Source organism: Vipera berus (assembly GCF_964194415.1).
Source record: "Vipera berus genome assembly, chromosome: 11".
Lineage (NCBI taxonomy): Eukaryota > Metazoa > Chordata > Lepidosauria > Squamata > Viperidae > Vipera > Vipera berus.
Window position 1 is genome coordinate 1,409,003 of NC_138214.1, and position 13,533 is coordinate 1,422,535.

The window sequence follows — 13,533 nt, forward strand, 5'->3', positions numbered from 1 at the left end:
CAGGGAAAGACTACAGAGGTTTGTCAGAGAGAAGCCCTTCCGAGCTGCCTTTGTTCCTGGAAGGTCCTGGAAGTCATAACAAGTCCAACTTTTGAAAGCCAACCATCCATTGGAGCTGTAGCCAATAGGCAACTAGTGATTTTAATCCACAGAATGAGACCTCCGTGTTGGAAGTGCAACTGTCCTGACTGCTTCCTCCAAGGGCTTTCCCAATGATCTGCCATTTGGTGCCTTCCAAAGTCCATTTTTGATCCGGAGATCTTTCATCTGAACCACAGGAGGCCTTCGAAGAAACCAGGCAGTGCTGAGCTGGCAAGAAGCCAATCCTTGGAGAACCCAGAAAGAAAACTGAGGCTGGCACCAACAAACATCTGCTGAGAACCCTTTGTCTGAACAGGCATGGTCCAGCAGGTGCCCTCAGGGCTGATGTCCAGCAGCTTCTGTTCCTCCCCATAGGAGGACACAGCATAAAGGATGGAGGCGAACGAGCCCCTTGGGTTGAGCTTTTGTTGCTGGAGGTCTCTCGGGAACTCGAGGCATGGATGGACACCAGTTCATAAGTGATGGTCCAGAGTTTCACAATAGTGGATGAAAAAGCAGAAGGCCATCCGAGGAGTGACTCCAGGTCCATCTCACCAAGAATGAAGGTGGCAATGCAGAGGTCAGTGTAGGAAACAGGAAGGGGCTCCCTTCCATTTTGCAAGGACACCTGGAGAGGCTAAATAAGGAGGATTAATTTCCTTTGGCCCTCCAAGTGGACAGATCTATTCATCTTGAGTATCCCTCCTTGGCCTTCAGAAGCGGGTGGCCCTCAGGAGAAACCCTGTCATGCCTCAACTTTTGGCCACAGTCTGCACAGGAACTTTGCTTTTCCCAACACAGACTCTGCTTCTCTTCCGCGGGAACAGGCTGTGCTGTGTGCCTCCCCCAATTCACTCTGTGTCCTGGACCCCTTTGAGAAGTAGCAGCCACCAGAGAGATTGTCATGGTGAAGGAAGACATCAGGCGCTCTCCTGCTCTGTTCCTCGCTGCCGGTTCCTGGCAAAGCCACCCTCCTGCTTATTGCAGGAGATCTCTGGCATTCCTGCTTTTTTCAGAATTTGGCCAGGCTGTTTTGCAAACCGGTCACGGGTGCAAACACACCTCTCTGGCCAGATGAGTTCGCCAACTTAGGTAAGTTCACAGGGGTGAGAAACGACCACTGGCAAGGCCAAAGCACAGCCTGGTTTTTGTGCAAACTTTAAAAATGGGTAAAAGGCAAGCAAAAATGAGATGGAATAAAATCCACGGGGGGGGGGGGGAATGGAAGGGGACAAATTCACTTCGTCTTGACCTGCAGAGCTACTCGTCCAAAAGGCACCAAAGCCGAGTCAACCTATATCAGAACTTGAGTTTAACCCTACAGAGAATGTGATCTGTAACTCAACAGCAGTTCTAGAGACGGAAGGCAGCTTTTCCAACAGGTGCCATCCAGGGCTTTGGACTACATCTCCCATCACTCCCAGTTCACAAGTTAGGAAGAGTAGCTCAACCTGACTTGAGGACGCTGCTTAATTGCAAGACTAACTTTAAACTGAGCATAAAGGGATAAAAACGCTCTACGCAAGCACAGAGATAATTGGAATAGCCAAGGTGACTTCAAAATATTCTCCTCTGCTAAGATATAATATAGCCCTTTCATAAGATCTCCACAATACAAAGATTGCACAGCGCAAAAGGTGTGCTGCTGAATTCAAAATTATTTTAGGCATATTATAATTGCACACAGCGTTTCCTTCCTTATATTTGTAAGGACATGACGCTAAGGACCGAACACCTTATAATCCTCATTCTAGCATGCTGTCTGGAACAAAGCCAGCCTCTTATTAACAGGGTTAGTATTAACAATTAATGGCCTTTAAGCTGCAAAGGAATCTTAAAATCCAGGTGGACATGGGCTAAACAATACACAAAAGAACAAAGAACTGGAAGGAAAAAAAAATACATCCAGGAACAACTGCATAACAATTCCAAGGACTGAATTTTGACAGTAGGAAGTCGAGAGAGTATTGTGATTCACATCCTAGAATCAGAGTTGGAAGAAGGGACCAAAGAGGCCTTCAAGTCCAACCCCGTGCACACTACAGGAGTCGTTCTACCATGCCCAATATTGCCAGCTTCCATTTGAAAACCCCCAGTGAAAAGGAAGAAACCACTCCGTGCAGTAAAGCTTATTTGTGATTTACCATGTTGAACACTTTCTTTCAAGGCTGCATTGGTGTGTCTCTAAGTAATATTCCTTACTCGTTTTTTGTTTTGTGTGTTTGATTGATTGATTGATTTTTAAAGTAGATGCACACTTTCAGGTTTTCAGTCTGGGAATTTCTCTGGGGTCCATCTGAATGCTCCAAATTAGCCCAGTTCCTTTCAATGTCCCCATTCCAAGCCTTCGTCCTCTGGAATTTATTAATGGCCTTTCGGTTGGGGGGGGGGGAAGGAGACTTTTTATGCCTGGCACAATCTTGGTTTTCATTCTTACCTAACTCCATCGCTGAGATGTTGCAGCCAACACAAACTTTCACCGGTGAATTAATGTACAGATCCTTGAATGAAAGGGGCTTAGTCATTCCTCCTCGGGGTGGCTGTTATTTTAAAGCCCAAATAACGTGGGTTTCTCCCAGCGAGGAGACAAAGAAGCGGGATGCGGAGCACAGCCAGGCCTGGGCTCTGGGTGAAAGGGGTCTTCCCATAGGCAGCGGGGCACGTAGTAAGTCCATTATGCCGAGCATGAAAAGAGAGAGCTTTCAGAAAAGGAAATGGGGCCTTGTAGTCTTGTCTTAGCCATGATCTTGTGTCAGAATTTCGTTCTGTTTACAGGCCGTCCCTTCCTTTAAAAAATACCACTCCCCAGCAAGGGTAAAAGACAAGGCTCTAGCAAAGGGCTCGTTTAGGAGAGGGTCCCCACACGGACCTTTGTTCCACATCCTCCACATCAGCGAAAGGATCCGGAAGACAATCAGGCGCCAGATCAGGGAGCACCGAGTTCAGGGCCCCACTCGGCCACAGGAAATACTTGGGCAAAAGAAGTCTGTAAAATCTGCCGTGCTTCATTTAACAACTGCCTTGCTTAGCAATGGAAATTAGGGTCCCGCTGTGGTCATACGTTGAGGACAACCTGCACACACAGGCAGGATTGTAGAGATGGGGGCTTGCACAGTGTGTTTCTTTCAAGGTGGGCCCTCGCTGGTCCCAACGGTGACCAAGCAGGAGTTAAGGACAGGAAGCCCAAAGTCGCAGGCCTTCCGTGTTTTTTCTTCCTGCATCCAGCTGTTTTTGGGATGAAAAGGGAGTCATCACACCTCCCCCCCATCTGCACCCCTGGGAAGGGTCTTCAGAAACGCTGGGAAAGAGGGTGAGAGGGATGGGGGCCATTTTGGGGATGGCAGGAGGGTTCCCCAGACAAGCCTTTGGCTCGGCGCACCAACCTGTGGTTAAGGTGAATTTTCAGAGATAGCAAAATTCCCACACCTTGAAAGGTCTCAGCCTGGAAGCTGGAGGACAAGAGAGAAAGGACCATAAATGGAGAAGGAGGAAACAACGGTCACATTTGCCCTTCGGGAGGAAAGCCAGGTTTTCCGATGTTCAGCCAGGAAGTCCCACTTGGGATGAAACCCTGAGGTTTCTCTCTCCCGAAACACCCGGCCAGCCGTGAGCCTGAACCAGCTGTGCTCAGCCAGCCCCGGGGAGCTTACAGTTCCAGGTTTCCTTTTTTTTAAAAAAAGGATGTTGTGTTCTTATTGTGTTCTTATTTGGAAAGAAGGAAGGCCGGAGACTGTAGGCGTAGAAGAGGCAAGAAGCTTCGCATCCCAACTGAACTCCATTCCAAGTTCGGCCATTAGCAGCTGCGACCAGGAACCACTGCAAAACCCCCGCGAGAGAGGCAAGGTGCCCAGAACACAAAGGGATGCAACACTAAGCCAGATTTGCAGACCATCCTGGTTTACTATATCAAAACATATCAATATATATTTCAATATACTGTATATATGAAGAGAGGGAGGGAGGATGAGAGATGGATGGATAGATAGATAGATAGACAGACAGACAGACAGACAGACAGACAGACATGTGTTTTAGCCTGCATTCATTTTAGAAAGATTTTATAATTACTATAAAGCGGTTTAGGATTTTTTTTGTTTTGTTTTGGTAATGAGTCTTTTAATCATGATAAAAGCAAAAGCAAAAACAAAAGGAAAGTTTTTTGGGGGGAGGTAGTGAGAATCTTAATCAGAATGAAAGCAATAGTAAAAAAAAAATAAATGTATTTTTGGGTAATGAAAAGTAGTAGTATCACCAGCTTCAGCAATGACTAATTAGTTCAGAGCAGTGGAATCGGTGTGGGAAGAATTTTTGCTTTCTTAAGGCTCCCCTGAAAAGGGGAGGAGAGCAACATGGCAACATTTCTGTGGCTTAACTGAGTTTTGTGCAATGCGAACGTCCTCTAACCAGAGATCCAGGACACCCCCAGATATAAAATCCAGGATCGACTGGAGGAGCAAACAAAGGCACCTGAAGCCGCCGGGAGGGGAACACCAAACGATGCTGCAGGAAGGATATTACTAACTTCCCCCAAATAACTGCTCACGTCCCACTGGAGCACTTGGGGAATTGCAAATAGAAGCAGGAAAAAACACCTCCCAAAAACATCCTTCGGCAACAGCTGCTGGAAAGCGCAGGTCTTTCACACCTGAACCCCTGGCTGGGCTGGCTGAATCCTTGGGACTGGCCTAGTCCCGAGATAGGAACCAGGCAGAGGCCACAAGGGAGTGGATATGTACAGGTGGGGCCCAGGAGCAAAGAACGTGGGGCGGGGGCAGAATCAAGGGAGGGGGTCTTCATGCTGCCATGATTCCAAGCCAGCAGTGGAATATGGTAATTGTACTTCAGCCTATCCGGAGACGTTGGGAAGAGCTGGGCCCACGCTCAAAAATGTTGGCTCTTCTTGCAGTGTTCTTCAATTTCACATTTCACAGATGCAAAAAGCAACAGAGAACTGAGCATAAATAAGAGAATATATTAATATATATAAGAGAATAGATAAATAAGAGAATGAGAGAAATTAACAGGAGTCAGTCCTAGGGATGGCCATGTGTCAAAATACAGAACCCTGAGCTGTTCAGGTTGAAAATACTTTGCAGGGAAAAAAACCCTATGTCCAGAGGTCTCTGCATCCCAAATTGAAACCACTTTCAATTAACCTTCCTACTAGCCCTAATTGCTGGTGGCCCACAGTAAGAAACTGTCAAGAGTTAAAAGCAGGGGTGTGAAATCAAAACTAGAACGGTCAGGGATTGCAAAGGTGTGTTTAAAAAGGCACACCGTGAGCCCATTTTCAAAGCAAGTAAAAAGGTGAACCCGAAAGGCCGGAAAAAGGGGACCGAATTGGACCCTCGCCATCCAATTCCGACAACCAGGCATGGAATTGCTTAAAGCCACTTCCAAGGCAGGGAACCCCGGCCGAAAAAAACACGGGTTCTGCCTTCAAGGCAAACAAACTGCAAAGCCTTGAGGTGGTCAAGGGAAACTTAAAACGGGAAGAGGAAAGAAAGCAGCAAGTTGTTTTCTTTTTTTCTAAGACATTTACCAGCGGCCTAGCCAGGTCCTCTTCCTTTAAAAAAACATGCTGGGGGGCAGGGGGGGAGAGATAGCAAACCTTTCAGCAAATGTATAAACACGTTTGGAACAAGAAGGCCCAGATTTTGGTTCTCGGGGGAAGTCGATCCATTTGGTGTTTGCATTCAGCTTCTCTCCCAGGTTAGGGGTAGAATTGACATCTCGTAAAGCAGCCAGCTATTTCAACCTGGGTATGATTCAAAAGGCTATGCAGAGCCCCCAAAACCTGGTGCAAACCAGGGTGTGCCGGGCATTGGGTCCAAAGCAAAAAAAAAAAAAGGCTGCTTTAAAGGGGAGGCCTAAAGGGGATGCATTTGGTTAAGGTCTCCTTAAATAAGCAGCCTCTTTTCACCGGTAGCCACCCAAACTCAGGAAAATATGCCTGGCTGACACTGATTTATGCGCTTTAAAAGGAAAACTAATCTTCGGTCCTGCTAAAGTATTTTGAACTTTTAAGCAGCTGAGCATGGGAAGCCCTCTTCAAGGCCATCCAGCCATATACAAAGGCACACGGTGACATAAAACAGTAAAGCAAATATTTAAATCTGGCCAATGATTGTTTTTAATAAAACCTTGCAATCAATTTTTAAAGCTATTTTTTTTTAAAAAAATCACTATACCGAGGATCGTTATGGGTCTGATAGGACAGGTAGTCCTCAACTTAAGACCATAATTGAGCCCAGAACTACAACAGTAGGTCATGCCAAGTGTTAAGCAGGTCACCAGGTGGCCACACCCGGGTATTTTATTGTGGTGGCGGTTGTTAAGCAAATACAGTGGTCACTGAGTGAACCTATTCTACCCAATGGAATTTTTTTTTTGCTGAAAACCAGAAATAAACACCAGTTTTTGCTAAACAACATCACAAACAGTGGTCGCACAACAGCAGGAGGCTGTAAAAAGCTGCAAAGGGGAGCTGGGTGCCAAACACCCCAAATGGAATCGTGTGAGGCTCTCGGAACTTTGAAGCTGGGCTGTAAATGACTTTTGGGGCGTCCATTGTAACTCCAAACAGTTGGTAAGCAGCCAGTTGTAAGCTGAGGACTACCTGTGCAGCGTTTCTCTTGCTTCTGACCACTTTTTGTTCCCTTTAACTAAGGATGGTCCAGGGAAACTAATGCGCCACTTAGGAGCCCCTGACTCCTGCAACAGTGGGGAAGGCTGTGGCTCCACCTGGTCAACGTGACCCGCCCTCCGAGGGTGCAAAAAAAGCCGCTTTGAAGAGTGCCCGGTTAGAGACTTCTGGTATGGGGACACAAAAGCAGGAAACAAAACTCAGCCAGCTACACATGTATTTCTGGATCGATGGGCTGCTTTTCATTTGGCAAAGTGAAATTATAGCTGTGGGAACAAAAGTTGCTGGCAGGGAAGACGGAGAAGAGGAAGGGGAGAGGCAAGGCCGTTCCCACCCACCCACCCACCCACGGGAATCCTGTGCAGACGAATCACCTCAGAGCAGAAGTCAACGTTTTCGATACTGAAACATCTTTGAAAATAAGGAACGGGAAGGGAGGGGAACCATCTCCAGCGAGAGCAGAGCGTAAAGCACGGCTTCCAGATCCATCCCTCTGCCCGGCCTTCTCTTCTGCAGAACCAGCTTCCAGTCTGAAGCTGGCTCTGACCCTTCCAGGAATCCTCCAGATGTGAAAAGGGGGCTCTCGGAGGCTCAAAGGGGCTTCTGAACTGATTCGAACAGTCGCTTCCAACTCGAAGCATCGGCGCTTCAGATTCTAAACTGTGGCCACCAGGCATGTTTGCCGTGCCCGTATCTTCCTCCTCCTCTCTTCTTCCTTCTTTTCCTTTCCTCCTCCTCCTCCTCCTCTCCTCTTCTTCTTTCTCTTCCTTTTCTCCTCCTCTTCCTCCTCTTCTCCTCTCCCTCTCCCTCTCTTCCTGCCCCTCCCACCACGAACCACCTGCCTGTCTTTTCACACGGGAGTCTCCAGAGAAAAGCAGGAGGAATCTCCAGATTGTAAGCAGGCCCCACACAAGCCCTCCAGATTTGGCATCGGACATAATCGACACAACCGGGATGAGCGATAGCAACCCAAGTGCTGAAGAATCACACTGGAACTGTGTTGGCTATAAACACAATCCTTTCCGACAGGCTAAAAGTCTGCCTGGAAACGTGCTCTCTCTTGTAAGCAGGGACGGAAACAATGCTCCAGTCATTGAGTTAATTCAGGATTTCCTGCCTTGTTCCTTCCCGTATTCCCTCCCCACAACAAAGGCACCAACAGGGCTCTAGCCTGCAAATTTATTTATCTTTGTCGTTGCAAGAAGCAGCAGTTCTGTGACTGTTCTGTATTCAGGATCCTCCGCTACACGCGTTGATCCCTGTGGCCCAAGAGAAGCCCCAATAGCAGAGCTGCTGTTCCTCTCCCCAGGGCTACCCAGGGATGCGGGGGGGGGGGGGGGCTGGAGAAAAGGCGTTCGGGGCCAGGACACTTCAGGGGCGGAACTGCCTGGCCAAGGAGAATCTCAGGCAAGATTTCTTCAGCTACTAATTAGGCACCAAGAATTCTTATTATTCTAGTCTCATCTTTTGGGTCTGCCTGCCCGCTCTTTTTAGTGCTATAAATCAATTTTTAATTGATTTTTTTGCATGTTTGTTTTGTTGTTGACTGCCCTGAAATTTGCAATAGATAAATTGGTATCTTAAAAGGCAAATATGATAAGATCCCCCCAGGATCCTGAAGTATGCTGAGAACGTGGCTTAAACCCTTGTTTTCTGCCTTCTCCTCTCTTCTCTTGTCTTCACTCTCTCCCGCATGTCCTTTTGCTTAGAACAATGAGGACTAGAATCCTTCCTTTCTCTCATTCACTGTCCTTCCTCCCCCCCTTTTCCTCCTTCCCTCCCTCCCTTCCTTCCCTCCTTTCTTCCTTTTGCTGAATGTCCCAACCATCCAAGGCAGCTGAAGAAAAGCATGGAAATTCGCACACGTAACTTTCTAAATCCTCTCTTGACTAACAAGCGGGGCGGCCTCTGTATCATTTCGGCCCTATTCCTTACACAACCCCCAGAATAATATGGACAGCCTTGTGCCTCCAAGCTGTCACCAGCCACGTTCTCCCCCGAATCACGTTCTCTGCTGAGCCACCACAACGGTTGTTCTGCTGGCCTGCCCAACCCACATCCAGGTCCAGCAAGCCTTTCCCCCCCCCCCTGCTAATTGACTGCAGGGAGGGGAGGCTGCTAATTTGGAGCAGAGCAGCCGAGATGAGAGATGATTTCCAAACTCCTCTTCCACGACCCCCAAAAGCCTTCGATTTCCCTCGCCTTCCTGTCTCATCAGGGGGGGAGGGGCTTGAGAAATCCAAATAACCAAAAAGGGGCTCAACCCCAGCTGGCCGGCTCTTCTTCCCGCAGCTGCAGCTCATTAAGAAAGAAAATGTCATGAGATCGAATCACGCTTCATGCTGTCCTGGTCTTCAGAGGCTGGGTAAGAGCCCTCCTTATGAAGCCCACGGGGGTCTCCTCTTCCAGCCCAGTTCTCAGGCCAAGGAAGGTGATACCTGCTCTGGCTTCCCTGCGTCTTTCATCACCCGAGTGTTTGATTTGCGGAATAAGAGTGGGCAGGCCTGCGTGGGTGCACACGTGTGCACCCTCACACTCAGACACAAGAGACTCCGGCAGGCAGTGCCCTCCTGCTTCCACTCATTAGATGCCAGGTAATGGTGGCAGAGGGGATGCGGTGGCTCAGTGGGTTAGGACGCTAAGCTTGTCGATCAGAAGGTTGGCAGTTTGGCGGGTCGAATCCCGAGTGCCGCGTAACAGAGTGAGCACCTGTTACTCGTTCCAGCTTCTGCCAACCTAGCAGTTCAAAAGCACATAAAAATGCAAGTAGAAAAATAGGGACTGCTACGGTGGGAAGGTAACAGCATTCCGTGCGCCTTTGGCGTCTAGTCATGCCAGCCACACGACCACGGAGACGTCCTCGGACAAGCACTGGCTCTTCGGCTTTGAAATGGAGATGAGCACCGGCCCCTAGAGTCGGAAACGACTAGTACGCGTGTGCGGGGAACCTTTACCTTTACCTTTAATGGTGGCAGATCAAGGGGAGAGGATTTATGGAAGCATCTGGACTCATTTTAAACATTTTATATTCTTCCTCTTTAAACTTGAAAGCTCCAGGACAGATTCTTTCCAGGTTCAGTTGCTTTTGGTCAAGAGAGATGGGCAACTAGAGTTTTTGAGCCCAAAGGGAAGGCGTAGCCCAACATCCAAGCTTTTGCAACCTGTGTGAAGCCAGGGAAAGAAAGAAAGAAAGAAAGAAAGAAAGAAAGAAAGAAAGAAAGAAAGAAAGAAAGAAAGAAAGAAAGAAAGAAAGGAAGGAAGGAAGGAAGGAAGGAAGGAAGGAAGGAAGGAAGGAAGGAAGGAAGGAAGGAAGGAAGGAAGGAAGGACTCCAATTTCTTGGAAACTCTTGCTATATTTTTGGTAAATAGTTTTTCCCAACAGTCCTTTCCCAAAATAGGCCACTAAGAGGGATATCTGGTTCTGAAGAAAATCAAGCTAGCTGCCACAACAGACGCTTCAAACATGTTAGATGTGGTGGAAAGAGCAGAAATTCAAATCTGTAGCTTAAATGCTTGGATGCTATTTCCCCCCCCCCCGATCTGTACCTGCCGTCCACCTGCTTCTTTCACCCTCTTTGCAATGGTGGCCTCAGACGGACTCTCCAAGTTTTGCATCACACTTATGGCCACATGTTTCTCTTAACAACCTGGGGACTTGCTTATTGACTTCCTCCTAAAAACGGCCATAAACCAAGTCCAGTCACGTAGTGCTTCAACTTACAACTGCAAGGACTTACGGCCGAGATGCCGCTCCCAGCTGCGGTCGTAATTTGAGGTCTGCCTGCCATCCAATTGTGGCTGCCACAGCACAGCTCCAGCTCCCCATTACCTGCCAGAAACCTGAGTTGATTCTTCACTTTTAATTCGCCGTTTCCAGAAACCGCGGCCTCACTGCAGGCATCCTCATCATCGCAATCCCCACTCTCGTCCCCCTCCTCCTCTTCAGGACGGTCCAGATTTCTCCGGCGAGAGGCAGCCATGCTCTTGAGCAGCTGGAAGGAGAGACATCAAGCGGGAACTGGGTTCAAGAAGGTGCGGGATGCCGCTCCGCGGGTCTGAACCAATCGCAGGGTGAGATTCAGAACCCTCCTGGATTCGTTTTTCTCATTAAATGTTCCATAACACCAGTGGAGATAAGCTGTTTCTAATTTTAATTTTTCTTTTTACTTTTTGTATCCCACCTTTATTAGTTTTACAAATAGCTCGAGGCGGCAAACATATCCTACAGAACTTCCTCTTCCTACTTTCCCCACAATAGCCTTGTGAGGTAGGATGGATGGAGTGAGAGGGACTGGCCCAGGGTCACCCAGCCAGCTCGTCTCCCACTTTCTAGCCTGGTGCCTTAACCTCTAGAGCAGGGATCTGCAACCTTGACAACTTTAAGACTCGTGGACTTCAGCTCCCAGCATAGCTGACTGAGGAATTCTGGGAGCTGAAGTCCACGAGTCTTAAAGTTGTCAAGGTTGCAGACCCCTACTCTAGACCAAACTGGCTGTTCTCACTTAGAGAAGAACTGGACCCACAGACGACACCCAGCTCCTCTGCAACAACCACTTGGATTCCTCTCTTCCCACACAGACCCACATCCCACGGCTTCTCTGACTTTCCGTCACTGCTGAGGGAGGGAGCTGCCGTCTGGACTGAGCCTCCTTCTGTGGGGCGAGGCGGGACCGGGAGGAGGCCAGAGTCCGCATGCAGAGTGGCACAATAAGCAGGTGTTAGTTTAATGACCATTTACGCAGCTGCAGGAGTTTAAGTGGCAAAGCCAGCCTCCTCCTCCTCCTCTTGCCAAACCGAAATGGTGGAGAGAGGCAGACAACACAACTCAGAAGCAAGTCAGCCATGTTCAGGCAGGGCTTTTGTGTGTCATGGCACAGAATGCACACAGCCTTCTCCACATCCACGTCCTCCTTTTAGATGGAGGTGACAACTCCCCTTTCTCCCAATCCAATTCAAGACATGGCAACACCTGAGATTCCAAGTGAGTTTAGGCACGCTGGATCTGTGACATTTGCCAGGTGGCACCTGCCTCTGAGCATAGGACACGGTGGACGGCAGAACAACTGGTTGGAAATTGGCCAGAAAATGTCTGAATGTCTACGCTACACTCAACAGTGTCAAAGTCTATCTTGTTTAACCAGGGTTTGCTGAATGAAACATGTTGCTGGATTCAGGCACTATCGCATTAAGCCAAATCATGGCTTGCAGGCCACCATTGACAAGGGGCTTGCTATAATTAGCTTTTAACTATGTGTACAGGCTCTGGTTCGCCTAGGTTGCAAATTTCAGCACCATGGTTTACAAGCCACAGGGGGGGGGGAAATCCAGACATGTAAGATTTACGCTCAGTGCAACATGTGAGCCCAGCTTCATATTAAGGGCAACTTCCCCAGTGGAGGTCATCTTCAATTAATTCCAGAAAAAAGTATAGCAACCGGAGAGCCACCAAGGAATAAGAAAAGCAACTTTGCCTTTTCAGTAAGCTCTAAGGGCCCCCTCCCCACTCGCCCAAACTTTAAACATCAAACCAAGCCAGTCAGTCAGTGGTGACTTCAGTGGTTGAGTTATGAAGGAGAACTTCAAAAGAAACCAAGAGACTCTTCTGAAAGATGGACTTGGTTTGAAATTGGTCAGAGGAAAGACAGAGATAACTAGATAGCTCTGAATTAATATTTCTATTCTTCTGAGGCATAAAACCTCTCCTTTAATTGAGTCTGCATGACCGAAAGGAATTTAATAAAAAAAAGACATTCCAAGGACTGCAGGGAGATGTTTTGCATACTTTTCCAGAACTTTGGGACATCAATCATGCTTAGAGGTTGGGAAAGTTGATAAGGACTTTCCAGCTAAAACAACACAGAAATATGAAGGGGAAATTGGAGGAGAGGGGTTGAGAGGTGGAAGAGAACAAGCCAGAGGAGACCCCCAGTTCCCTCTCATCTTCTGCTCATTTGCTTCTCCTTCTCCTGTGTCTCCCTCTGAGGACCTCAGGGAAAAACAGGGTCAGGGTCTTCTCCAGCTAGCAAATTCCCTGCCTCTTTGCCAACTGAATATTTCCAGACTTCTGAAGCATAACTCTCCATCTTCCTTACTGGCTAAGCTGGCAAGTGATCACGGGAACTGTGATTTTAATTTTCTGAAAGGGACAACGCAATCTGACGTGGGAAGGCTCTGCTGGTTGCGTGCTAGATCAGTTCATGCACCACGTTTTTTAGAACTAGGATTGATTGAATAAACCATAATAGCTGAGCGCCCACAACCCTTAAAGCCCTAAACTATGACCCTGGTCATAATATTGGCCCATGCTCTTTTTGATGTAGTGTGGTAATGTAGAAGCTGCCCGGAGTAGCCCTCCGTGTGGGAGCTGACTTGATATCTCAACAAACAAATTTGGTTAATTGCTCCAGTGTGTTGCAAGATGCCCAGGGCCCATTTCCTTTTTCTGTTGACTTTTGGCATGCTCCCGTTAGGTTGATAAATGCCCCCACATGCGGTGGGCTCCTCAAAGAGAGGACTGCTCCCTTTGAAATCCAAGAGGGGTGCCAAAGTGTTGATTAAACACCATCCGGCTGGACAGCTGGCAAAAAAGAGGGCAGGCAGAATGACAGCAGAGCCCAAGATGACTTTCACATCTCGAGCCCCGGCGAAGGAACCTAACTAGGCAGAACCCTCCATTCAAGGTGGCTGAGCTGAGCTGCAGACCAGGTTCAGCTCAGTTCACTCACGGTGGAGATGGGAGAGGCCCAACCGTCTGGTCCCAACCTTCCTTCCCAGGGAACAAAAACTCACATCTGAACAGGTTTTCA

General features: G+C 48.2%; 1 protein-coding gene across 1 annotated transcript in view; it reads right to left on the reverse strand.

The window, feature by feature from the left end:
- The window catches only part of GPC3 (glypican 3), a gene marked incomplete at both ends in the record, with an annotated part of 64,425 nt that overhangs the window by 2,188 nt on the left and 48,704 nt on the right, over window positions 1-13,533 (reverse strand). The window contains one exon of the mRNA XM_081336280.1: window positions 10,557-10,719. Coding sequence (XP_081192406.1) covers window positions 10,557-10,719 — 163 coding nt within the window. The remainder of the gene's footprint in view (window positions 1-10,556; window positions 10,720-13,533) is intronic.